The 27,262-nt window shown below is 43.2% G+C and overlaps 1 protein-coding gene across 1 annotated transcript; it reads right to left on the bottom strand.

Annotated features, from left to right (window-relative positions):
- Nucleotides 1-755: 755 nt before the first annotated feature.
- SH3BGR (SH3 domain binding glutamate rich protein) lies at nt 756-27,262 on the bottom strand. Its single transcript, XM_071430158.1, has 7 exons — nt 27,161-27,262; nt 20,715-20,900; nt 14,346-14,426; nt 7,607-7,804; nt 4,469-4,498; nt 2,252-2,359; nt 756-1,251 (listed from the first exon to the last, which is right to left on the bottom strand). The coding sequence occupies exons 1-6, from the start codon at nt 27,203-27,205 to the stop codon at nt 2,294-2,296; spliced, it is 606 nt and encodes a 201-aa protein (XP_071286259.1). The 5' UTR covers nt 27,206-27,262; the 3' UTR covers nt 756-1,251; nt 2,252-2,293.

Genomic DNA, 27,262 nt, shown 5'->3' with positions numbered 1-27,262 from the left:
TGTAGCTTCCTTGGCTTCCTCTCCAAATTGAAAAGTCTTTTCAGCCTCCTCGTGGAGCAGCTGTTTCGTCCCCTCCAGCTGCTGTTCTCTCTGTATTTCTCACATCCCCAGGTCTTCCCTGAGACCAGACTGCACAGCCTGTTCAACACAGCCAGGTTTGTATGGCTGCAAATCCCTGCCATCCCACTGACAGAGCATTTCCCTGGCTCTTGGCCACTGCTGCACCTTGGGCTGATGATTTTGGAAGGAGCTGGAGCTGCTGCAGAGAGCCCAGAGGAGGCTCCAGGATGAGCAGAGGGATGGAGCAGCTCTGCTGGGAGGAAAGGCTGGCACAGCTGGGATTGTTCACCTGCACAGGAGAAGCTTTGGGCTGAGCTCAGGGTGGCCTTGCAGGGCCTGCAGGAGCCCCAGGAAAGCTGGAGAGAGACAATTTCCAGGGGACAGCACACAGGAAATGGCTTCAGACTGACAAAGAGTAGGGTTAGATGGGATATTGAGAATAAATTTTTTATTCTAAGAGGCAGAGGTTGCCCAGAGAAGCTGTGGCTGCCCCATCCTTTGAAATGTCCAAGGCCAGGATGGATGGAGCTCTGAGCAACCTCAAATAGTGGAAACTGGATGATCTTTAAGGTCCCTTCCAACCCAGCCCATTCCATGATTCTATGATTCCATGGCTTTGTTCAGCCCACACCCCCAAAGATGGAGAAAACATCTGCAGCAGAGTGAAATGAATGCTTTTGCAGACAAAGAGCAGATACGACAGAAAACACATTTATTTCAACTGCTGCACAATGGGAATCTCAATCATTTTCAAATGCCAGCTGAGGGAGAAGTGACTCACATGGCTTGTGTACAGGAAGCCTCTTTGCAGTTTTCAGTGCTGAATTTCTTTTCCTCTGAAGTCATCAGGGGTGTGAGTGCTGCTGAGTGGCAGCAAAGTGCTTGGCAGTGTTTGGACATGGAGAGAGACGTGGTTCCTGCCCTGGAGAGCTCACAATCTAAATGTGACATGGACAAAACTACCCCAACACACAACAATTGACTGAAATACCATCTGTCAGACATCAGATCCATTTTAACAAGCAACTGGAATACCAAATATATATATAAAGGTTACAGGTTACAGGTGGGACAGCGTGGTGGCTGTGTTCTGTTTGTGTTTTTATGTTCACACAGGCACTAAAGGTAGTGGTGCTTTGCTTGAGAAAGGGATTTTCTTTTCTTTGGTGGGGTGGCTCCAGCTGGTGCTTCCTGAACGAAAACAAAGAGAATTCAATTAGAACTCAGCACTCCTGTGAAGTTACAGATCTGAACTCTGCACAGGGCTGTGATGAATTAATCCCCCTGCAAGAGATGAACCCGGATTTGGGAGAGGCAGCATGAAAGAAGCGATGGATTTCCTGCCCTGGTGAGGTGCTGGGAAATCCCACCTGCACCTGGCTGGTGAACCCTTTGGCAGCTACCTCAGAGTCTGAGTCAGCTGGGAATCCAGCCCAGGACAGGCTGGATGGGGCTTGGAGCAGCCTGGGACAGGGGAAGGTGTCCCTGCCCATGGCAGGGGGGTGGAACTGGATCATCTTTAGGGTCCTTCCCAGCCCAAACCATTCCATGATTCTTTAGGGTCCTAAAAAGAGCATTTTGTGTCCGTGATCACGAGGAAGTCCCATCACCCAATGGAAAATCTGCTGGAAATTCCAACTCTCTTGTAAGTTTGAATTTCCCCCAGTAAGTGATTTTCTGATCTGTATTTCAGCACAGAGGAGAAGGGACAGAAGAAGGAGAAAACCTAAAAAACCTGAAAATTAAAATTAGAAAGCACATGCTAACAGAACTTGAGCAGTGCTGGTGTGTTCACACATCCATACAGGACAAACACTGCCTGCCAGGTGCTTCCTCTTTTGTGGTTTTAAATTTGGCCTATTTTCAGTAATTTTATACTGAGTCATATTTCTCGTCAGGCTCCTCTCTCTTACCAGTATTTTAAGTTTCCAACTGAATGTGAGAGAGGAATTCATGTGAGGCATAGAGCTCCTGAAACCTGCAGTGGAATCAGCAGCTGAGTAAGAGAGGAGAGGCAAGAATTCTTATTCCATGTGAAATACCAGCTACAACAGCTAAATATACTTTTGAGTCATCAGCTGGGTACTTTGTGCATGGACACTTGGCCCATCCACAACAATAATTACAAAAATTGTGAGTTTATGTTAATTTAAGGGTATTTAGAAACTGTGCTTGATGTCTCAATATTTACCTGAAAACCTGTTCAAGAAATATTGTGTCATAGGGAACTGTACTAAGACTCTTCCTGCTCCTCCACCTCTTCCTTTTCTTCTCCCTCTCCCTGCTTTTCTTCTTCTTCCTTTTTTATTTAATAGAAAATATTTGTAGTTACCATATAGGAATTGAAAGAAAAAAAAATAAACAGTCTTGAAATGCAAAGCTCTGCTTTTACAACTGTTCTGTTTCTCGTAAATGCAGTATTCTTTGAGATTCAAAACCAGAATTAATGCATAGAGTTTTTAATCTCAACATGGCAGGGATTTTGTGGAGTTTATAGGCACATGCTGGAATGTAAAAACCCTCTTCTTAGGTTAGAACACATGGTTAAGCTGCAAATAGGTGCTCAAAATCAAAATAAGAATATGAAATATGTGTGAATGTGACAAAAAGTTTAGTATTTTTAATTATACACCTCCCTGAAGCAGTAAACAACTAAAGATTCATGGCACAGGAACTAGACTCCTGAATGATCTAAAAATCACCTGGAATCAGATAATAGAGCCTGGTTTCTATCGCTGAAGTTCTTATTTCTCTCTTTTATGCAGGAGAAATGACACAATTGAAAGACAACAGCCCTTTGCTTCAATCAACACTTATCTGAAAGCTGGAATTTGTGTGTCACACAGACAACAATCTCTGCTTATTCTCTTTCTAGAGTAAATGAAGCTGTGCTCTGAAAAACAGCTGGAAATTGCTTTGTGGGCTCCTCTGCTCCTCTTCCAGCCATCTCTTGTCCAAAGGCACTCCCATGTGTACAAATCTGCTTTATCTCAATCTGCCACCCCTCCACAAAATGCTTGGACTGCAAAAGCAACATGAATTTCTTCCTGGCATAATAAATAACCCATCAAAGCATCAATAATGAGCTTTCAGCCAGGACTGCAGGTCATCCATGAGCAGCACAGATCTTTGTTTCTCCTCCCAGGCACCTCCTGTCTCTGCAGGAGTCACACCTGAGTTGCTGAAGTGAAATCCTCCTTAAATACCTGTTTGGGAATCAGATTCCTGGTTTCAGGGAAAAACATTGAACTACAGAACCATTTTCAGGAAAAAACATTAAACTGCAGAATCATTCTGCAAAAGCAGGAATGTCACACGAACATCTGTGGATTAGAAGTTTTTATGCCAAGGGAGTATTGCCTCTCTGGGCATTTTCTCCCAGGAAAGATGCCTTTTTTATCTCATGAGAACTCTGACACAGGGCCAGGAGAGCACACAGACAAGCCACTTCTTTCAGAGATTACCAACTTCCATCCAATATTCAAGTCAATTAACTTTTACAGGGGGAAAAAAATGGTTCTTTCTCTTGCTTGAAGCATTAGTTGGTGGTGCCAGGGTAAGACTGACCAGGCTTGGTGACCCTCAGCAGCCTCTCCAGGAACCTCTGCACTCTGCTCATGGCTGCAGGAGCTTTAGGGCCAGGAAAACACATCCTGGGAGGAGCAGCTGAGGAGCTGGGGAGGTTCAGCCTGGAGAAAAGGAGGCTCAGGGGGGACCTCACTGCTCTGCACAGCTCCTGACAGGAGGGGCAGGGAAAATAATGAGAGGAAATGGCCTCAAAAGGCACCAGGGCAAGCTCAGGTTGGAGACTGGCAAAGAAAATTTCCCTGTCAGAGTGGTCAGGCCTTGGGCTGAGCTGCCCAGGGAGGTTTGGAGTCACTGGAATTGTCCCAGAGCAGTCTGGATGTGGCCTTGGGGACAGGGACTGGGGTGATGCTGGTGGGGCTGGGGTGGCACTGGATGGTCCTGGAGGTTTGGGAAAGCAGGAAAGTGTTTGAGGATTTGCACCTGGGTGTTAGAAATTCTCGTGAGGGAAATATCTCCTTTATGGGCAGAACTGCCTAAACTGTCAAAATGAGTTTTCACACTAAAAATGCAATCACAGCATGGTGTCAGTCAGTGATTATCAAAGATGGACTTGTCATGGGAGTCCTTGGCAAATTTTATTGAAGGCTCTGTGACAGACAATTTCCTTTCCATTTACAGCTTTTAATGATTAAAGGCCCATCTTTGTTCCCAGTCAATAACACCACAATAGGATCAATCATTATCTCTAGCAGAATATGACTGTGGTGTGTTTACTTTCATGAATAAGAATTTACCAGCTGTTGAGTGAAGCAAAAGGACTGAAAAGGAATTAAATACACACAAACAAAATATGATAATAAAATGTCCTGGTGTACTATACCCCTGTTGCTGCATGTTCTTCCTCGCCTTCCTACAGAAGAGATACAAAAGAAAATATTAAAAAGATAAATTAAAGAAAGAATATCAGGAATGAAACAGGGTAAACACAGCAGAAGTTAAACACTGAATTTAGGAAAATTATGTGGAATTCACAGGATTCATTTGGAGATACTGTCCTCCAAATTAACTCACAAAGCACATTCAAGCTTAACTTTTATATTGGAAAAGGACTATAAAATCACTAAATTGAGCTCCCTTTTTCTCAGTTGCTTCAATCAAAACTGCTTCATTGGCAAGCAAAGATTTGGAGCTGGGTTTTGTTTCCTTGTTCAGGTGGAGTTTTTGTGGGTTTTTTTGGTAATTAGCTGGTCTACAAAATGCAACTATCATCAGAATTATAGAGAGTCTTATCTATGTTATATATCACCATTCAGAATCTGGCTTGTGATTCTGCTAAGTGTTGTAGGCTGCAACAGATGCCTTGGCTCAACAGGGAATAAAAAATAATACAAGCTGGTTTTAGACTGTAGATTGAGCAGAAGTGATGAGAGAGATAAAAAAGAATAGAATTTAATGTTAGATGCTAAGCTGGCTATGGGGGGAAAGAGCTGATCCTACCTAAAAGCCCAAAGACAAGAGGCAAATGTCACAGTGCCACACAGAAGGCAGAGGGGTTGATTTGAGTTCTTATGGAATGACTTCAGGGAGTGAGTTGCAGTGCCAGGGTTTAAATATGGCCTGGGGAATTGCTGAGACAGGATACAGACTTGCATTATAATATGATTTTTGAACATGTTTCTAAAATAATTTTGCCCTGAAGGGAGCCTAATCTGTACTGAAAACTGATTTAACTGGGACACCACTTAAAAAACACTTCAACCTCCAAGCTTAAATCTGAAGCCAAAATCAGACACTGAAACCACAGAAAATTTATGACCAGCACATGGAGTGACCAGCAGGGTCCATGTGAGCTGGAACTCAGTCTTCTCTTCAGGAAACTCAAAACCAAAGGAGACAAAGCAGGAACGGGGGGCACTGCATCCATGCAGGCAGAAAAACCCTGGAGTTTCTGCATTTCTGCACCTCCCAGGAGCAGCAGCAGGATTTGGAGAGAGCTGCAACCTCCACACTGAACATCTCCTGCTACTGAGCACTGGAGGAGCCTCCTGGAGCCTGGAGCCTCCCTGCAGCCCCAGGGCTGAGCCAGCCCCACTTTGCTCTGGTTTCTCACTGGCAAAGGCTGAGGTGACTTCCAGAATTTTCCACAGCGCTGACATTTCTCCTGCAAAGCCACTGGAGAAAAGCTGGCTTGGTTACACCCCACCAATGGGAGTCATTTTGGAGGTGGTTTGCAGCAGTGCTAAATAAGGCCAAAATTCCAGCACTAAATTCCCACTGGAATATTAATTCAGCCATGGAACATAAAACTGCCATCTTTCAAATGTTTGTGTTGAAAATACCTCTGTCCTTTAGGACTTAACATCCAGTGGAGATATACTCTGATGGCAACCTGGCAGCCTTTGAGCATCTTTACTTTCATCAAACCCTGCTCAGGTTTGCTAATGGCATTTTTACTTTCTTTTACAAGCAAGAAATGAGATACAGAGACAAAAGGTGGAATTCATCTCGCTGTAGCTGCCTCAGAGCTGCTCTTCTCATCTAACCCTGTCCTCTGTGTGCTGTCTGTAGTGAGTGAGAATAGCAGAATTCCTACAGAATGATTCATGCCATCCCAACAGAAGTGATAATTGGGATGAACTATAGCAAGGCAGGCAGATGCCACAGCACTGAAGTGATTTGTCCTGGGTGACACGAGAAGTGGGTGGTGGAACAGGGCAAAAAGTGTTCTCTGTGCTCTCTCCTCTGCCTCTCCCCTCCCTGAAAAACTACAAAGAAATCTGTTTTCCACTTTTAACTCCAATCCTTTCTGTGAGAAGTGGAGCAAGGTGCTGGTTGTATAGGAGTGGTGCTGCATGATGTCAGTGCAAAGCCTCTCCTCCACAGCTGCCTGACACCCTTGCAGATAAATTCCAACATTCTGCTCTCATTTGAAAAGCATTAAAGCAGAATGCCAGCCAGAAGGGCAAGGCACCCAAGCCAGGCAGCACTTTTGGCTCCTCTTATGAGCCAAAAAAAGGAGTTTGATGGCACTCACCTGCCAGCTGAAATTCACAGCAACATGAAAGGTGCTTGGATATAATTTTCCTTAAGGAGGAATTTAGTTCCCACTGAGGACTAGCCTGTCCTCATCACTGTTCTGAAATTATGAGTGGGACCTCCCAGTGGCTGAGGTGTGCCTGAGGCTGTGTAAAAGGCTGTGTAAAAGGGGCTTTTCCAGCCCAACAGTGACCAGATCAGTCACTATTAAAAAGGGAGGTGGGGAAAGGCCTACAGAGAGGTGTTTCCTCTGGAGAAACATTGCAGCTAGATGAAAACAAAAACAAACCCAAACTCCATTTATTCTGATCTTAGATGTAAGAGATGGTGCATTTGTGCTGGATATTCCCCAGGGAGCATGTGATGATCTCCAGCCACAGAAGAACCTGAGCAGCAGGCCTGACTCCCTGGGAAGAGTCAGCACCCAAATAAAGCCAGCCTTAAAGGACACCCTGAGCTGCACTTGGAGAGCTGCAGTACCAGAGCAGGAGCAGACAGGAAGGAAAGGAAAGAAAGAAAGGAAGGAAAACACTGGCCTCCCTTCCTCCCTTTCCTCCAGGTAATTCTGCAAAGCCTGGAGAAGTCACTGTCAGATCTGCAGCAAACATTTACAGCCAGATTTATGAGCACTGCACTTGCTGGCCAGTGAGAGCAGCAGTTTCTTTTTTCACCCAGGCAGCACTCAGATGTCTGGTCCTAAATTACCCTCCATAGCTAGACTCTGGTTCCCAATGACCATCAAAATAAAAGAAAAAACTTGTGGCAACAAGTGGCAAAAGGCAGCTGCTGTTATTCAAGAATCAGAACAAAGTTCCCTGGAGTTTTATCCAGGTTTGATATCATCCTGATATCAAAGAAAACACATCCAAAAGACACTTAACAATCAGTCACCCTGGGGCACACCAGGAGGCCTTGTGGGTTTGTGTTCCATGTGCTTAGCACAGGTAAAACCCTCAGATCACAAAGAGAAAGGAGAAATTACCTGTTGACCTTCTGGTGGTGTCTGGCCAGACTGAGCCTCTTCAGGAGCCCCTTCATCTGCCTGGTCTTCTGTGTGTGCCTCAGTTTCACCTGTGGCATCAGATTTTTCATCCTTGGAATCAGATTTATCTTCTGTGGCTTCTGACTTCTCCTCTGTGCCATCAGACTTCTCCTCTGTGGCATCAGACTTTTCAGACTCCTGGCAGCAAAGGGGAACTCATGGTAAACTTCAGAGCACACAATCAACAACTCATTTCTATAAAATTCTTGAGTTTCTTATTTGGGGAAAGTGGTTTTCTATTTTTGCTTCAGGTCTCAAATTAAAATTTTAAAATTTTAATTAATTTTAACACCCCTTTTAGGGTGTATTTTTCCTGTGAAAAGAACACTTGCTGGCATGCTGACCAGGTGGGATTTGTGTGGGGAGAACATGAATTCAAGCACTTCTCAGCATAGCAGGTTCTCTAACCTTCCTCTGAAAGTTCAGAAGAAACCAAAGTTCACCCTGATGGCACATTTGAGTTTCAGGAAAAAACCCCCTTTTTCCACCAGCATGAATTCCAATTAAACATCATCCAAAAGCTCCAGGAAAACAAAAGTAATAAAGGATTTCACATTTAGTCTCTTAACTTGCTTGCTTAAAAACACCAGGAAACTCTTCCCACATCAGTCACTCAAGTGCATTTATTCCAGCACCATAACCAAGCACCTCCTGGGAAGTTCTTTATTTGACAAAAATCCTGGTGTCCTTTCAGCCAGGTGGCTCTGCAAGGTCACAGTGGCTCCCACACTGTGTCAGACAAAAGGAGGCCTCAAGTGGCACAGCAGAAATATGATGAAATACAAGAGCATGAAGTGCAAAGTCACCTTATTTGGGGACAAGCAGTTCTGGGTCAGACATTAGAAAGTGATTTTTCTATTGCACTTTAAGAGCTTGTCAGTCAATGATCACCAAGGAAGAAAAAAGATGGATGTATTTAAATAAGCATGGGATAACTGAGCCATGAGGGTGATGTGACAGTGAAAAAGGTAAAAAATATGATCCTCAGATGCATGAGGTGAGGCCAAGCCTCCTCTGGATTGCTCTGTGCCATCCCAGGCACTCGGGCTCAAGAAGGAGAAACTCAGACTGGAGCAGGTGCAGAGAGGGCTCCAGGAACATCTGAGGGAGTGGAGAGCCTTTCTTATGAAAGGGGGACCAAAAAAGCTTCATTGCTTTAATCTGTTGGGAGTGATGCTGTGAGGGGATATGATGGCACTCCCAAAATAGATCAGAGTAAACATCAGACAGGGACAGGACAAGGAGGAGTGCTGAGGGAGATGCAAAGTGAGTACAGACTGGCTGTGAGGAAAAATTCTAATCATCATCAGCGGGAGATTCCAGAAGTGATCTGCAGTAGAGAGGTAAAGAATCTTTTTCATTAAAAGGAAATCTGACCCCTTCTGATGGGTGTTATCTGGGGTGGGCTCCTCTGGCACTCAGGGGAGGTCCTGTCCTGTGCCACTCTGAGTCCCACACGCTTTGGGAAGAGCAGCACATCCCTGAAGGGGACAAACTGCTTCCCCATGCCTGTGACCAAGGCCTTACAGCTCAGCCCCCTGCTTGCCTTGGGGTTTGCTGCTTTTCCATCATTTCATTTGTTTCACAGTTAAACAGAAGCCCTCAGTCATGTTCCCCTGTCCTCTAAACTTCACAATCCTCCTCCAGTGTCCCCATGATGATTTCCTCAGCCAGTGCTCTTACTCTGCAGAAAGAACAGGGCATGGCTGGCTGCCTTTTGTCCCCAGAGCTGCTGGCTGAGTGCTGGCTTGGGGATCTTTGTCCAGGCTGTGCTGTGGCACATAAGAGATGTCCTCCTGCTGACATCTCTGCTGGATGGGGACAGAAATGACAGGAAGGAGCTCAGCAATGTTAGGAAGCAGCTATCACTGCAGTTTGATGCTTTTGATGAAACTTGACTGCCTGTAAGGCTTGGTGCCCTTTTGGCAATTTTCTCCTGACTTGTGGAAAGTCAGTTTTACACCCAAGTTCCTTGCAGGGAAGAGAGAGTGGGCACAAAGGTCCCTAAGCTCTCCTTCCTCTGGACGTGGAGCAGGAGCTGATCAGGATGAGAGCTTGAAAAAGCAAAACTTTCCTACCTCACAGCACTTTCACACTCTGTCACACAGCTGCACAAGTGCTGCTGCCAGCACGTGGGGGATGCTGAGGAGAGGAATGAGCGGCTGGGAGGGAGCAGAAGGAGCCAGAGGAAGGAGGAGGGAGAAAGGAGAATTTCTTTTTCTGGCAATATCGTCTCATTTCAAGTGCACATAAAAGCTGTGGGCTCACTGCACTCTGATGCTGGTGGCATTGTTATTAAAAACAGATCTACAGAGACATTTGTTTGGCTTGGTTTATTGTTTACTTTTCTCCCAGAAGCCAAAAAATATTTGAAGATTGAAATATGTAGTAACACAAACATACACTGAAATTCTCTCGTGCAACATTGTGTTAATACATGATTTTCTTAAGGAAATGGCAACTTCCTACAGATACTTTCTTTGCAGAAGTTCCTCAAATGAAAAGGACAGTGTTAATGAAAATTAAATTAATAGAATCACTGACCATGATGTGGGTTGGAAGGGACCTTAAAGATCATCTCTTTCCAACCTCCTTGCCATGGGCAGGGACACCCTCCACTAGACCTGGTTGTTCAGAGCCCAATCCAACCTGGTCTTGAAATTGGTTAAATATTTATTTTCAGCACAAATATTAACATTTCATTAAAATCCATACACTCAGTATTTTTGGCTGGGACATAAAATACATAAGAACCACAGAGATCATCCTAATTAAAATGACCCTTTTGTATGAATCCATCTCAGAGGAATCACATACTTAGATCATAAGACACAAAAAAAAAAGAGTTGTAGCTGAGAGAACTAAACTCTAGAAGCAGCATGTTATCATCCAGAACACACACACACACACACACACACACACACACACACACACACACACACAGAGTTCTTGTTAATTATATGGAGAACTCTGACATTCAGAACAGCATTGCCACACTGGCTCTCCATAGAAACACAGAATTTAATTTTCAGCGAATTCAAAATGAAGTACCATTTCTAAAGATTGGCTGACAGGTCATTTTCTCTTTAAATAAAATGCACATAGCACAAATTTGTAATTCAAAGCAGATTTAGGAGAAGCCTTTTTTCCACTAACTTAAGCTTGAGTATCTACAGATTTGGGGATATCAAGATTCTGGATATTAAGATCAAGAATAGTGGGATTAAGGCTTCAAGCGTGCACAATATTTGAAAACAGACCCTGAAATCACATGAATCACTGAGTTCACTGAGTCAGACTGGTGCCAGCTTTAAAAAAATGTACCAAATTTTTGAGGCAGCTGCGATTGCCACACCTGACCCCAAACACACAAACTACACCAATTATAGCTCAGATCAACACATGTATCCTATTGGGACATCATTACTCAGGCCACTAATCCAGGATTAAACAGGACCTCTCAGAAATCTGTCTCAAATTTGAGTGATCTTTGGGTCAGGCACAGCTGCCCTTAAATCTCAGCCTGCCCTGAACCAGGTTTGGAACTAATCTAGACCAGGTATTCCTTCAGGTGAGGAGGTGTTTGGTATTAATAGATTAAATTACTTATTAACACAAGCACTACATCTGCTGCTTCTCTCAGGCACAGACAATTGTTCTGCTCAGCCCTGCTAAGTGGTGCTTTAGAAAACACAAAAACCATTGTGGTCAGGAGGGAACAGGAGAGAGGATGATGGGAGCTAACAGACCCTTGGTGAAGCATCACAAATATGGATTTGTTTCCTGTAAAGTCACTCAATTTTACGGGCACATTGCACTCTTTAAGGCAATAGATGTACTTGGTGTGATACAATCACAGAATTCTGAGAATCACTGAATTATTTGCGTTGAAAGGGACCTTAAAAATCATCTTGTTCCACAGGCAGGGACACCTTCACTATCCCAGGGTGCTCAGAGCTCCATCCAGCCTGGCCTTGGACATTTCCAGGGATCCAGGGACAGCCCCAGCTGCTCTGGGCACCCTGTCCCTCCTCACAGGGAGGAATTTTTTCCTAAAATCTGATCTGAACTTGTAAATTTTCAGTGTCCTGTCCCTGCATGCCCTGGAAATTGTCTCTCTGCAGCTTTCCTGGGGCTCCTGCAGGCCCTGCAAGGCCACCCTGAGCTCAGCCCAAAGCTTCTCCTGTGCAGGTGAACAATCCCAGCTGTGCCAGCCTTTCCTCCCAGCAGAGCTGCTCCATCCCTCTGCTCATCCTGGAGCCTCCTCTGGGCTCTCTGCAGCAGCTCCAGCTCCTCCCTGGGCTGGGCCAGGCCTGGATAAAGCACTCTAATATACAGAATATACTAATTTATGGAAACAACAGAACAAGAGGATCTGCAGAACTGAATGTGTATTTTTTGCACTCAGCAATGGAAATGAATTGGCAATAAATTGAACTACAAGTATTTTCTTGGGAAGTTATAATTTGTTGAGGGAGCCCCAAAAGGTTCATCTGCTTCCTCAGATGGAGGGAAATAAGCTCAAAACAGTCCTGGTCAGGAGGCTGCTGGATTGTGCTGTGAAACAGCACCATGGCCAGTAAAGAATTTCTTTAGTCTTGGTGCAGTATGAGATAAAAGATGGATGGAAAAAGAAACAGAATGTTTTAAGACAAGAGTATCAAACAGGTATCAGCTTCATCTTAATCTTTGTCATGTCTCAGTACAGTAAAGATCTCTAGAAAGAAAATGCTTACTGCCTTGTGGTGATGCCATGCCTTATAGTTTGCTTCTTCATTCCAGAATAGAAAAAACCCAAAGCCCACACATTTTTTTTAAGAAGGGATTAATAGGAAACCTTGTCATATGTGTCACCATCACCATCTCTTCCACACCTGATTTATGATTCCAGATTTATGCTGCTGGAAATCAGTGTCACGAGCCATCCATTGTGCTTATCTAAGGTGGAGCTGGCAGGGAATGAGGGGGAAGCAGCAAGAGAAGCAGAAGCAGAGCAGGAGAATTCTTTTCTTGACAAAGCAGGCAGCCTCTCCTGCAGTGAAGATGCTGAGAAACACCTCTGCAAGAAGTGTGTGTGTGTCTCTCACAAACAGGAATAGACTCTCAAAGGGAGACTGTCAGAATTCCACATTTAACAGGGACTTTACAAACACTCTCACTTATTTGTGCTCTCTGGCCTGAAGCCACCACCAAGGCAGCAGTTAATCACTGTAAACAAGACTTGCCAGCTACCAATGGCACTGACAAACAAATCTGCCCAGCAGAATGCACCAAACATGTTATTTTCAACATTTCCAAGGTTGTCACGAAGTAGAAACTGTAATAGCCTCTGCTGACAGCTGGGAACAAATGAATTCTGAAAAATTGTTACTTTGCTTCACAGATATGGAATCTACCAGGACTTTGCATGAAGAAGCAGATACTCTGTGGAGTGGGAAGGTGGAAAAATGCAATTTTCTTTATCTCACTGATTCTCCACATATCTTTCATAATGACTATAATATGTAATACCTGCAGTCCTTTAAGCCTTTCATGGCTTTGTGGATGTTAATTAAATGAATTCTCACAAGACCCTTGTGAGGTAGGCAAGTCATTTTTTATTTCCCTGGGTGGGAGATGGCTCAGCTAAAGCAGAAAGTTTAAATCACTCTCCTTATCATGCAGGGACTCCGTGGCAAAGACATTTATAACAACTGGGATATTTAAAACACACCCCTGAGTGTGTTTTCAGCTGTGGCTCTCAAAGCATTTAGAAAAGGCTCCTTTATTTTTTTCCTCTGCTTTTACAGAAGAGGATAAAGAAACATTTCCAATGGTGTTTTTCACTCAAAGCTGCTGCAGTTGGACCAAGGCAGATCTCCTGCTCCCAGGCACTTCCCCAGCCAGGTCACCACAATGCAGCAGAGCTCTCCTGTGGCTCTGGCTCATCACTCTCTTGATTAATTTCTTTTGTTGGCTCACCCACGTTAAAGATGGCAATATTTTATGAGCTCAGGATAGCAGAGCTGTAACAGTCTCAGTTATAAAACTTCTAATTAGAAGAAGATTCTAATAAAGAAAAAAACACATTGGTTTCTGTAAAAAACAACACTGGAAAAAAAAAAAAAAAAAACAAACCAAAATAAAATGTTTTTCTTTTGCCAGGAATGTATTAGAACATTGTCAAAATGTGATGGAGAACCACAGGCAGACTTGCCAAAGGGGCTTGGTGAAGGACTGGGTGAGCCCTTTCCTCCTGCAGGCAGGGGGACAGAGTTCCATGGTGCCAGGGAAGGATGGAATGGGTCTGATCCCAGCTCTGTGTTGGGGGCCAGGACTGGCCCTGCCCCATGTGCTCAGGAGCAAGGGAAGGCTTCTTGTGACCAGCACCACCTAGAAATCGGGTGAGGGAGTCTGCAACACTTAAAAGCTGAACATAATAAAACACTCTTGGTATCAACAACAACAAACCCATCAGCTGGAGCCATGGTAACGAGCCTGCAGTGAAAGAAGGCAAGAAATAATATTTTCTACTATTTACTGAAGCAGCCACTTTTTTTCCCCCTAAGAACACTTTGCTGCTCCAACATCTAACATAGTGCTTGCCACTGCCTCTTAAGTGACATGCTGAGTCACTGCCAATGTTCATCTTTTATTAAAATCAAATAAATGATCCCCATGGAAGGACAGAAGTGCATACCTTTGTGCCTGGAGGAGGAGCAAGGCCCAGGAACGAATAAATAATATTTTCTTCCTTGGCAGAGAAAAAAGATTCAAAATCCTAAGAAAGGAACAAACAAATAACAGAGAATTGGTATCAAAAATGAAACAAAAAGCACAGGAGAAGAGGCCAGCCCAGGCAAATCCTACATAGATGAGAATGACCATGCATTTGTACAATTGTCTGCATTATCCAAGCCCCAGGAAGAAAACACAGATAAAGGGAGTTTCACACAGAGTGGCAAAATGAATAAATGAGCAAATCTCTCCAGAGACTTACACTTTAATTATATCCCATCCATGGCAGAATCAGATAAAATTAAGTGTCTCATTTTAACGTGCCTCAGCTGTACACACCAAGGCAAAGCTATTCCCTTTAAATTTAAAATAAAACTTGCTGTGAGTAAGGACACAAAATACCCTGGAACTTCTTTATGGCAAATAAAAGGCAACAGTCAACATGATAGCTCGAGTGAAATGGCAACAAGGAAACTTCATTTTAAAGAAAGGCATAGGAAAGGGTTGTGCTGTTCTCTCTGATATCCATGTACCTGCCAAAATGTCTCGTGCACTGGTGAAATGAAATTATAAATCATTACATTAAATGCCTGTTTTCAGTGGAAATGGAACTGAGAAGACCAGGGATGCCTCCTATCCTGCCAGCTACAGCTTGCATGCCCTTCACTGCTTTCACCTGTACCAATTAAGGAAGTTTTGTTATCACTACTTTTATCACTGGGCACTTCACAGCTCACATCTTACACAGGTAAAAATCAACAAATATTTAAGTTCCAGCAGAATCTGCAGCCAGAAGTGAGTGGCCCAGAATCACAGCCAGCTCTGAGACAGGGGACTGAACATGTCCTGCTGAGTCCTACCCTGCTGCCTTGATCATGTTATCATCCTTCCTCTAATCCCAAATACCTCCAAGAATAGAAGCCTGTAAATAATAAGGTGCTGAATCATCCTTGAGACTTGTTTGTAAAGCCAGGTTAGAAGCTGAGTTGTTTTATTGAGCTGTTTTAGTATTTCCAGAGTATAAATTATTGGAAAGGCTGGGGTGGATGGTTTTGAAGTCACCTTAATGCCAACAAGAGTGGAATTGATGACATTTCAGTGCAGTTTGGAAGAGCATTACAGACAGGACAAATGAGAGCCCAATTCAGTGATTTATCTGAGGGACAGATTGGCTTTCACACAGTCACACCCAGGGGGAACTGCTCTGGCTGGGAGAAGCCCTGGAGCACATTTTGCTGCTGCTTCAGGCCACCCATTTCTCAGACCACCTTCTCATCCAAGCCAGGCAGTGTCTGCATCTGGCTCATGGATTTAGGACTGGGTCATGGATTTTTTTTTCAGCAAACAAGAAAATGAGGATTTTCTGCAATTTGAAGGGCTGACACGGCCACACAAACACAGGAAATTTCCATACTCAAAGCAGCCTGAGCCAACCATGACACGACATGGCAAGAGCTGGGGAACAAAGAGAAGACAACAACAAGGAAAGGCCATGAAGTGGATTTGATATTTTATATGCCTTTCTGAGGAAAAGTAGCCCATGGCAAGTGTACTAAAATCCTCCAGAAACACAAAGCCTTGCAGACAACCAGACCTGAGGACACAAGTAAAATGTATGAATGACCAGACAAGTCCTTATCAGTCCTTATCAGAAGTGGGTATAATCTTCTGTGATATCAGGGGCTCCTTGGCAACAGGGAGTGTGCAATGATATTCCACAGTAAATGGAAGGTCACTTATTTCCTCACACTGAAGAGGAAGCTGTCATGTACTAAATAAGAGATAAAGGAAAGCCTCCAGTGATCATGGAATGGTTTTTATGGTGTATTTGCAGCCATGATTTACTAATGGTGACTTGTTCACATCTCCATTTGCTGAATGACTAAAGATAACTGTTCCCATGGCAGGCAGTAAGAAAAATAAGCAGGAGCAATTTACTTCAGGTAAGCAATTCTATTTTATTTGTATGAAAAGACATAAATGGTCTAAGTGGTGCAATTTGTCAAGTGGACATCAGCAGAAAATTCTTCCATCCAGTGCTAGGAACAGCACCAGGTCAGAGCAAACAGAGAGAGCATGGAAACACCATCCTTGGAGTCTTTTGGAATTCAGATGGCCAAAGCCCCAGGCAATATAAGCTAACTTTAAAGCTAACCTGCTCGGAGTAGCAGGCTGGACTACAAACCTCCAGAGGTCCCTGCATTTTCATAAATGTGACTTTAGCACTTATATTATTTTCTGGGTGATCATGAAGAGCTGCTCCACTCCACAGCTTGTTCTGTAAAGTAGAGGATTCTTACAAATAGATTTTTATAAAGATAAACAGTTACATAAATGATAGAATCATAAAATGGCCTGAGTTGGAATGGGACCATAAAGATCATCTCATTCCAGCCTGGGCAGGGACACCTTCCACTGTCTCAAGTTTCTCCAAACTCCAACGTCCAACCTGGCCTTGGACACTTCCAGAGATCCAAGGGCAGCCAGAACTTCTCTGGACAACCTGGGCCAGGGCCTCAGCATTCTCACAGGGAAAAATTTCTTCCTGATAGCTAATCTAACCCTATTCTCTGGCACTGGGAAGCCATTCCCTGTGTCCCTGCATGCCCTGGAAATTGTCTCTCTCCAGCTTTCCTGGGGCTCCTGCAGGCCCTGCAAGGCCACCCTGAGCTCAGCCCAAAGCTTCTCCTGTGCAGGTGAACAATCCCAGCTGTGCCAGCCTTTCCTCCCAGCAGAGCTGCTCCATCCCTCTGCCCATCCTGGAGCCTCCTCTGGGCTCTCTGCAGCAGCTCCAGCTCCTCCCTGGGCTGGGCCCAGGCCTGGGGCAGCTCTGCAGGTGGGAAATCACCTGAGCAGGGAATAGGGACAGAATCTCCCTCTCACCTCTGCCCACACTGCTCTGGATGCAGTTCAGGACACAGTTGTTTTCTGGGCTGCAAATGCACATTCTAATATCAAATAAAAGCCCTACCTAATAATTCAGAGATGTTTTTTAAAGTACATACAAGGGTACTTTATTCTACAGACCTCAGTTTACAGAAGAAAGCAGAGATTTCAGCTTACAAAGAAAACCAGATGTTTACATCTCCTTTCTTTCCTAGTTTTCTAAGGGTTTTTGTCAAGCAAAAGAAAAGACAAGAGCAACAGAGTGCTCAGTATATTTAGCAAGTGCCACAGATGCAGACGTCTGTCTAGACATGAGCAAAGAAGCAGCTTAAGGAAAAGATCAAATGAGGACATAATTGCCAGCACTGTTGGATTAGAATGGATACTTGAAATTGGTGCTGTAGCCAGGCATACAAAACAAATCAATTTCTAATCTATTTCTTCAAGTGGCAATACCAAAGATCTGGGAGAAAAATAAGATCTCAGCTATTTTATCAACTATTTTATAGTTTTATGCTTCTCTGACCTCGTGGAAACGCTGCTCCCAGGCAGTGTATCTTTATAAAAATCCATCTGTAAGAATCCTCCACTTTACAGTACAAGCTGTGGAGTGGAGCAGCTCTTCATGGTCACCCAGAAAACAAAGATACAGAAAATGTATCAGCAGAAAAGCAGATGTGCAGAGGGTTTTGCTTTGTTATTACGTCATTCTATTCTAGCAAACAGAAGACTCCTCACCTGTCCCCCTTTCCTTTCCACCACTCCAAAAATTTCACTGAACTGCAGAAGAGGACACTGGACAAGGTCCCAAAGGACCATCCCTCCAAGGCAGGAATCATTGCATCACTCTGATCCACTGGTTCTGACCCACCTTTAATGAGATAATGAGGTGATCTCCTGAAAATGACGTATTTTCTGATGTCTGACTTGAACTTTCTTTGCTGTATTTTCCTCTCATACAGCTCATCCCACCTCCAGTGGATGTAGAACAGAACACATTTTACAAAAACATATTTTACAAAATCCTAGATCATTCAGGTGGGAAGAAACCTCAGGAGACCACCTAGACCAGCCTCCAGCTCAAAGCAGGGTCAATACTGAATTCAGACCAATAATTCACTTTTTGCCACAGCCCTTTGCAGTTGGAGGTTGTCATGTCTCCAAACCCCTCTTTCTCAGATTAAGAAAGGAAATATTTAATCTTGGCTTTTTATCTCCCAAGGCCAGATCTCCCAGGCCATCATGATGCAATGTGTACACAGTACACATGTGTGAATGGGAACCAAACGTTGATAAGAACAACTGATAAGACCATTGATAAGAAGGGAAATGAGGGAAAAGAGAGAAGAATGGGGAAAAATTAAATGTAACAGATTTGATCTTAAAAAAAAAAACAAATAAAAAAAGGACTGACTGTGAAAGAAGAAAATAAAAATTAGCAGGAAGGAGAAAGGGAAAATATCTTTCAAAATAATGAAAGAGGTGTAAAGAGCTTGGCTTGTTTAGCTCAGCAAAATGAAGATTAATAGAGGATACAATTCCCATTTACAAATATACTGGATTGGGCTGTTGAAGATAAAGGGTGATTTGGGCACAGCAGGAGATGGGAATGAACTGCCTGCATTCAGCCAGGCTACAAATTCAAAGGTTTTTAGGTGCCACAAGAGTGAAGCCCTTAAAAACTGATGAGAGCAATATATTTTAAAAGTACCTTCATGAATTCAAGATACTACACTGGAGTCACACAGACCCTTGCAATCCTCAGGGATGTTTTTAATAAAATGACTGAGGCCAAAGGAGTGGGACACAAGAGAAGATGCATCAGATAAACATCAACCAGCCTAAAACAATTCTGGATTTCTGGATGGCTCTGCTGGCCCTGCACAGGCTGTGCAGGGAAGCAGAATGCAAATCCCCAGGGTTTGATTGTAGAATATGTCACCTGGGAGGATTTTGCAGCAGTTTGGCAGCCCCTGGCCATGTTCTCAGCCCACATCCCACTCCCTGTGCAGCTCCCTCGAGGCACCTTCCCCTGGGGAGAAGGGTAAGGCTCATGCAATGACATGAATCTCATTACCTTATTTATTTGGAAATAATAATGCCATAAATTAGGCTTTGTTAGGCACCCACTGGGATCATTAGCTCTGAGCTTTGAGAGCTGGGCACATTAGAATTCTGGAGACTTTTAGACTAATTGTAAATTTGATTCAGTTTTTAAATCAGTAGCTGCAACTTCTTTCCCCATGGAGGTGTTTTTGCAAAGGAGTATTTCTTCATTTGAATTTATTTCAATATGTAGATTATTTGGCTTCCTGAAATAGCTTCAGACACGTAGTAAAAGCTGTGTATTTATCATTTACTGTCAAGACTGACCAGTTGCAACACTTTATAAGGCAATTATTCTTTAATTCCTTATATACTTCTCTAAGGAACATCAGAAATATTTATTGCAGCACTGCCTGCCACAAAATCCAGAGTAAGATATATCAAATTATACTTTTTATTGGTACAGATTGGCTGCTGAAATGCACATGAGCTCCAACACACCAACTTCTCTCCTAGGAATTCTATGAGAGAATGAGGAAACAGCTGCACTCCAATATTCATATTATGAACTTTTGCTTTGAGAGCACTGAAGTTGATTCTGCAAACTCAGTGGCATGAAAATCCCTGCTGCCCCAGTACAACCTTGCAGGAGTTCACACTGGATTCGTGTAACTGCAAACCAGGCTCACTGTGTTCCCTGCATTCCAGAGCACTTTGCAGGTTCATTCCAGCCAGCAGATCTCAGCACTTTCCAGACTGGGCATTTGCACCCAGACTGGGAGAAAATAAAAGGTCTCAGATTATCTCTTTTGATTCACAGTCCTAATATTCACGCTGGAACATTATTATCTTTCTCTGCTTTGAACAAACTGTCTCAAGAGAAGGAACCTGTTATAGGCACATATGAAAATATAAAACCATCTGATGAGTGCTACAGTTGCTGTTATGAAGAGTTGGATATTTATTGAATAAGCAATATAATTACACTAATTCAAACCACATTCTAGAACTATTCCAGTAAACAAACATTCCTATTTATTTGTATAATATAATGGAAAAAGAAGATTCCTATTCCCAGTTTTTGGTACCTCAGATATCTACTTGATGTCCTTGATAAGTCCAAACAAACAAAATATCAACACTCTTTATCAAAATTAACTGAAACTTCAAGAACTTTCTCCAGCCAGTTTTCCCTCCATGCATATTTTGCTCTCAAAAATAAATAATCTTCTGTCTCATTGCTTTTCTGTGCTTCAAAACTGTTTCCCGAGAATTGTTCTCTCACAGTGAACTCAAATTGTTTTAAGGAGTTTGTTTGACACTTCCTATCAATGGAAAAGAGTCCCTTTCTGTGAGAAACCACTCTCTGAAATATTTAAATTTCCCAACAGCTTCTTACCCCACAGTACCGCTCCTCATTGAAGATCTGTGGAGGGAGGGGAATTCCATTCTGAGGCTTTTTTTCACCTGGGACATTCTCTCTCATCCATTTCCTGTTGTCCTCATCTCCTGCTATGTCCATTTGCTGGAAGTCAATCTTGTTCGCCTCTAAAAAGCCCACGACTTCTTGCTGTTTCTTTTTTATCTGGGTAGGAGAGAGAGAGAACAACATTCCTTCTTTAAAATTGTAAGGGTTTTCTAAGAGCAACTGCTGTTACAAGAATTCAGGCAAGTTTGTCAAGTTTAGAGAACCTTTTAGGTTGGAAAAGGCTCCAAGATCATGGAGTGCAACCTTTGGCCAATCCCCACCTTGTCCCCAGCCCAGAGCTCTGAGTGCCACATCCAGTTATTCCTTGGACACCTCCAGGGATGGGGACTCCAGACCTCCCTGGCAGCCTGTTCCAATTCTTTTTCCATGGAAAAATTCTTCCTGAAAGTTGGACATTCCTGAAGTGGTATTCACTTCTCCAGTAGCCCTCAAACTTTTTGAAGCTGAGATTCAACACTTTCTGTCAGCACCCAGAGTGCTGCCACTACATCCCTCCCACCACACACCCACCCCCCAGCTTCCTTCTTTGCTCTCTGGATGCAGTGACAACTCCAGCTGAGAAATGAGGCTCAGCAGGAAGCCTCCTACTGTGTTCCCAGATCTGGGAATGTGGTGTACAGATACCTATGGTGCTCCTGCCTGAAGCCAGCAAAGGTCAGAAAATGTACAAATTTTCCTCAGCATGTTACAGCCTCCTTCTTCCTCCCAATCACAAGTGACATTCAACTTCCTGTGAACCACATTTGTCCTTGTTCTTTAATGTTAGGCAAAAATACATTTCATAGAATCGGAATCACACAATGGTTGGGATTAGAAGAGATCTTCCAGTCCCACCCCCTGCTAAGGCAGGGTCACCTGGAGCAGGTGACACAGGAAAGTGTCCAGGTGGGTTTGGAATGTCTCCAGAGAAGGAAACTCCTTGTTCTCCCTGGGCAGCTGTTCCAGGGCTCTGCCACCCTCAGTGTAAAAAAGTTCTTCCTCTCATGTGGAGGTGGAATTTCTTGTGTTTGAGTGAATGGCCATTGCTCCTTGAGATATAATATATAAATATGAGTTAAGGTTCAAGAAAATCCAGCACAGCTGAGCTCCTGTGCTTAAACAAATCCCCCATTACAGAATGACATTCCAGCTGGACCACAAATAACATGTTATGTACAAATAAAGCTTGTTACACACAGCTTCTGTGACACCTAAAATTCACTCATGACCCTTTTATTCTCTCTGATGCTGGTTCTGTGCAGGCACTGAGCTTATACCCCATCCCTTTACTCTGAAAATGTAACACTCACTGAATTTCCCTACTAAAACAATGCTGCTCCTGAGCAGCTTTTAAAGAACTTGCCACCAGACACAGCTGGAATGAGGCATCAAGGTAATTTTTGTATCTTGTGATTTGAAACCATGTCCTCCATATGTCAGACATCTGAACACCTGAAATTGAAGTGACACCAAGCTAGTGTGAATCAGAGGCACAGGCAATGAGATGAGAAGTAAATCAGGGATTATGTATTTCCATAATCTAATAAAACAGAAGAGCTGAAGTAGAGTGATAGCCTATTATCCTGGAAAGATGAATTCTCATGAGTAGATAAAATTTCTTTTCCTTGTACAAGCAAAGAAGCATCTATCAATACACAGGCTTGCTTATAAAAATAACAAACATAAAATTCTGTACATTTTTGTGACAACAACAGAGGTTTGCAGAGAGCTAAAGAAAGTGCATCGCTTTGAATGAAAACACTAATCCAAAGTGGTCAAAAGCCATGCAGCTGACAGAGTTCAAAGCTGCTTATTTCTACTCTTATTTTCTCTTTTTAAACAGAAATAATCTCATTACTGCCTGTTTAGCTGCAGAGTTATTTACAGAAGACATTCAGGCAACAGAAAGGATTGCTCAAGGGCCATTTCACTGGAGGAAGTGGCAGGATAATGTTTGTATAAATGGTTAATAAGACCTGCAGCAGCCAGCAGCAGGAGTAACACCACATGCTCTGAGAGCCAGGCCACTCAAGTGCTGTCAGCTGCAATTGCAGGGTCAGCCTGTCCCTCTGGACACAGGCCCTGCAGGAGATAGGGCTCCTGGAATAACTGCTGCTCCAGACAGACGCTGCCTCTGAGGAGATAACGGAGCCAGAGATTCTGTGCACCCCTGCTTAGGAAAGCTCTCACTTTTAAACCTGGCTTAATTTCTCTTCAGCTTGATGTTCATAATGCATAGGAGGAGGCTCAGGCAGCACCAGGCCTGAAAGCAAAAAAATGCCTGAAAAAATTAATGCTGAGGTAAAGCAGTGAAGTTTCATGGGGTTATGCTGCTTAAGGAAAAGGTAAGGAGCTTCTGATATGACAATGAGATAAACAGAGCAGAGTGTGAAAAATGCCAATCACTTGTTTTTAAAATTTTAAAAGTTTAACAGTAATAAAATGGTTATCAAAATAGTAATACAATTAGAGTAATAATAATTTGGACAATTTGGATTAGGACAATATGAGACAATAGAAACAAAGAGTTACAGACGTCCAGGTACCTTTTTCTGGGCAGCACAAACCCGAAAAAGGACACACATGAACAAAGGATTAACCCTTAAAAGCAACAGCCTGTTGCATATTCATACACTTCATACATGATGCATAAATTCCATTCACACACAGGATTCTGTCTGGTCATTGTCAACTTCTTCCTCTGAATCCTGACAGTGCCTTCGAGGCGGGAAGAAGTTCATTTCAGCTGATAATGGAGAAATAAATTCTTTTTCTCTGACAGATTTAGGTGTCCTGTGGCTGCTGTCTCGCTTTCTTTAAAAAAGTATCCTCCATAGCATCATTTCTATTTTAACATTTTGTTATAACCTAAAACTGTATTTAACACACTACTTAAGAGGATTAATACAGCATTACTTTCTAACACAACACATATAGTATTCATGTCAATATTTGTGAAAAGCCAATCAGGAAATACACATTTTTCACAAGAGGATGTGCTGTGCCTTAGGGCTCACCATTACTGGGGTTTAGGCAGAGCAAAAGACTCGGGACACAACCGAGTGTGAAACCACAAAGCAAATCTTTGTTGTGGGTGGCACTAAGTGAGCAACCAAAAAAATCTCTCCAGGAAGCAGCACTCACAGAGGGAAATTTAGGGTGTAACAACACAAAGGACATGCAAAGGCTTTCCCAGAATGGATGAGTCTGCAGGGGCTTGTTTGTGCCCTCCCTTGCCTGGTGGCATGGGAAGAATTCAAATTACTTGGGCATAGATTACTTGGAAAGTGGTGATGAGCAGGATATTATTTCAGCAATGCCAGTTTTTCTTTCAGCAAAGCTTGAGTTGCACCATCCCTAGTTACTAGTTCCTTAAAATAATAATTTAAAAAATTGTTTTAAATAAATGTTATCTAGCTAGAGTGTAAGAACTGCCAAAGAGGTTGTGGATTTCATATCCCTGGAAGTGTTCAGGGCCAGGTTGGATGACAGAATCACAAAATGGTTTGGGTTGGAAGGGACCTTAAAGATCATCTCACTGCAACCCTCTGCATGGGCAGAGACACCTTCCAGTATCCCAAGCTGCTCCAAGCCCCATCCAGCCTTCCATTTCCAGGGATCAGGGGCAGCCACAGATTCCCTGAGAAACCTGTGCCAGGGCCTGCCCACCCTCACAGGGAAAAATTTAATCTTAATATTTAATCTAACCCTTTATTCCTTCATCTTAAGGCCATTCCCTGGGTGCTGTCCCTGCATCCCCTGGAAATTGTCTCTCTGCAGCTTTCCTGGGGCTCCTGCAGGCCCTGCAAGGCCACCCTGAGCTCAGCCCAAAGCTTCTCCTGTGCAGGTGAACAATCCCAGCTGTGCCAGCCTTTCCTCCCAGCAGAGCTGCTCCATCCCTCTGCCCATCCTGGAGCCTCCTCTGGGCTCTCTGCAGCAGCTCCAGCTCCTCCCTGGGCTGGGCCCAGGCCTGGGGCAGCTCTGCAGGTGGGGAATCGCCTGAGCAGGGCACAGGGGCACAATCCCCTCCCTTGCCCTGCTGGTTATGCTGCTTTTGATGCTGATTTGAAGGGGGGGAAGTTCATAAAATGTCACCAAAACCAGAGGAAATAGAAGTATTTTAGAGGTGTCATAACCATAAGCAGCAGGAAGCAAGACTGTAAGATGTCCTCTGTGAGACATGAATCCTCTTTCTCCCATAATTCAGAATCTTGCAGGATTCTAAATTCTAAACCACTTCTGCCTGCCTTAATGAATAGTTCAATATCAGCTAAGTCTGGAGCAGAAAGATAATAAAGCTGGAGATATTTAAAATAAATTTCTGAAGCATCAAGGGGAAAAATACAGAGTGCAGATTTGCTCCAGAGCCACAGTGAATTATAACACTCCTGCATCTGATCCAGAGCACCAGAATGTCACTGGGTTCACTGCATTCACTTGCACAGACTATTTGTTAACATGAAAACCACTTGCAGTGACTAGGGTGACCATGTAGTACATAAAATAGAGAATTTTTCATTCTTTGCCAATGATCCTCTGCTGATTTACACCAGAGGCTGGGCCCATCTTATACTGAATTCAAAATCAACACCATGCATTTGATGGGACCAGCCACCAAATTTGAAGAGTTCACCAGTACTAATAGGACAATTTAAGCTTCCAATTTAAACTGTTTAGGGATTAAATTAATTCCCCTCAGGAAAAGCTGTACATGCTTGATACAAAGTTTCTATTTAATAGGATTTTAGTGATATATTGAGGTTTGTGCTAACCCTCTGTGTGGGTGAATTTTATTTTATATATACCAGAACTCATTAAAGGTTCCTTGAAAGGATACCTTCCATCCATATTCATCAGAAAATGTGGAAAATGCTTCAGGTGTACTTGGCATTGCAATTCAGAATCAGTGATCTGAACCCATGCTGAGATTGCTACAGATATACACACACCCAGCACATCAGAAAGGAGCAAATACAGAGGAATTTTGCCCTGTGAAGATTCCATAATTTTCTTTTGGAGTCTCCAGATCAAAACAGGCCAAACAGGAGCGAGAAGAGTGCCCATGCACAGCACATGGAGATTTATAAAGTGAATGCTTCATTATAAATTGCGAGCTACCAAACCTGAAATTCCCAACTTTCTCTTCTTTTTTTTAACTCTTGTATCTGAAGTTTATTATTAAAATAAAATTAAAAAAAATTAAAAAGAATGCTAAATATCAATAGTAATTTTAGAATGTAAGGCTTAGGAACAGGCTGGTGAGAGAACTGCAAACTTCCTCAGCAGCATTCCAAGTGGAACTTAAGTGAAGGACCCTTGGTTCATTTCCTACAGATGATGGTCACATAAATGAGGGGTGTTTTTTGGAGCTTTTCCACTCTGGAATCTTCTTAAAGAAATGCAGCTGGTGTCAGGGAGATAGAGATGTAGTTAGAGCTCTGTGCAAGCCCCAGCCAGTTTGTTTGGCCTTGTCACTGGGAGGGAGAGGGAGGGAGCGCCAAAGGAAAACTGCAACCGGAGCTCCTCTGGGCACTGGATATAAAAGGAAACAGTCCTTTCCCGGTTCCCACCTCCCACGGACTTCCAGCCTCCCTACTATTCACATGCCCTTCCCTTCAGCTGATACTCTCTGCTGACAGCTACAGCAGTAGATCTCAATGCTAAAAATCATCAGTATAGCATTTCAACAGACACACACACACACACCAAAAAAAAAAAAAGCCAACTAAAAAAACCCAACCAAACACTAACAAACAAACAAAACCTGAAAACCCAAACAAACATAAACAATTAAACCATCCCCAAAAAAACAAACAAGAAAAAAACCAGAAAACACAAACAAACAAACACAAACAAAACCAAAAAGAAAACACCAAGTAAACAAAATATCTCCCAAAACCCAGGAAAAGAAGGGGCTTGGGAAATAAGTTTTTCTAACTTCATCCAGCTCCAGGTTCTTTCTTAGGCAGAGTTCCCCCTTTGCAGGAGCAGTGTCCTAAAGTCTCTTTTAAAAACAAACAAATTTCTTCTGTAAACAGTCCAGCGTTGCTTTTGCACAAATACAATACCCACTGTCTCCTTCTTCAGTTTATATATATTGCAAATAATTTCCCAAACAGCAGTAAATGTATGAAATCACAGGTAATTTAGATGTAAATGCTGTGAAAGCTCCCAGTCAAGCCAGCCTGCATGGAGAGGAATTCTCTACAACTTGAGCAACTTTCAAGAAGAAGGTAGTCAGGGCAGAATAAAACTAGTAAAATGCTAAAAATTCCAGTGGGTTTTTCATCACATGCAGGCTCTTTCCTGGCATTTCCCAGGCTAATCCCCCACCCTGATGGCAGCGGTGAGAGGAGGATGTCCAAGGAGTCACCTACCGCTGTAGAGCCCGAAGATGTGGCCACAAAGACTTTGATCACCATGCTGGCAGCGGTGGAAGTGAATCAGCGGAGCAGCCCTGCTAGCCACGAGTCACCAGG

This window comes from Agelaius tricolor, unplaced genomic scaffold, assembly GCF_023055355.1.
Source record: "Agelaius tricolor isolate 1412-34295 unplaced genomic scaffold, bAgeTri1.0.p SCAF_7, whole genome shotgun sequence".
Lineage (NCBI taxonomy): Eukaryota > Metazoa > Chordata > Aves > Passeriformes > Icteridae > Agelaius > Agelaius tricolor.
The sequence above is the reverse complement of the archived record's forward strand: the minus strand, read 5'-3'. Positions and strand labels throughout refer to the sequence as shown.

What these genes read in the sequence shown, in the direction of transcription:
- SH3BGR (XM_071430158.1), bottom strand. Translation starts at nt 27,205, where the DNA reads ATGGTGATCAAAGTCTTTGTGGCCACATCTTCGGGCTCTACAGCG. An exon ending in CATCTTCGGGCTCTACAGCG is followed by an intron (nt 20,901 to 27,160) that starts GTAGGTGACTCC and finishes TCTCCTACCCAG; the next exon opens with ATAAAAAAGAAACAGCAAGA. An exon ending in AAGAACATGCAGCAACAGGG is followed by an intron (nt 2,360 to 4,468) that starts GTATAGTACACC and finishes TAAATAAAAAAG; the next exon opens with GAAGAAGAAGAAAAGCAGGG.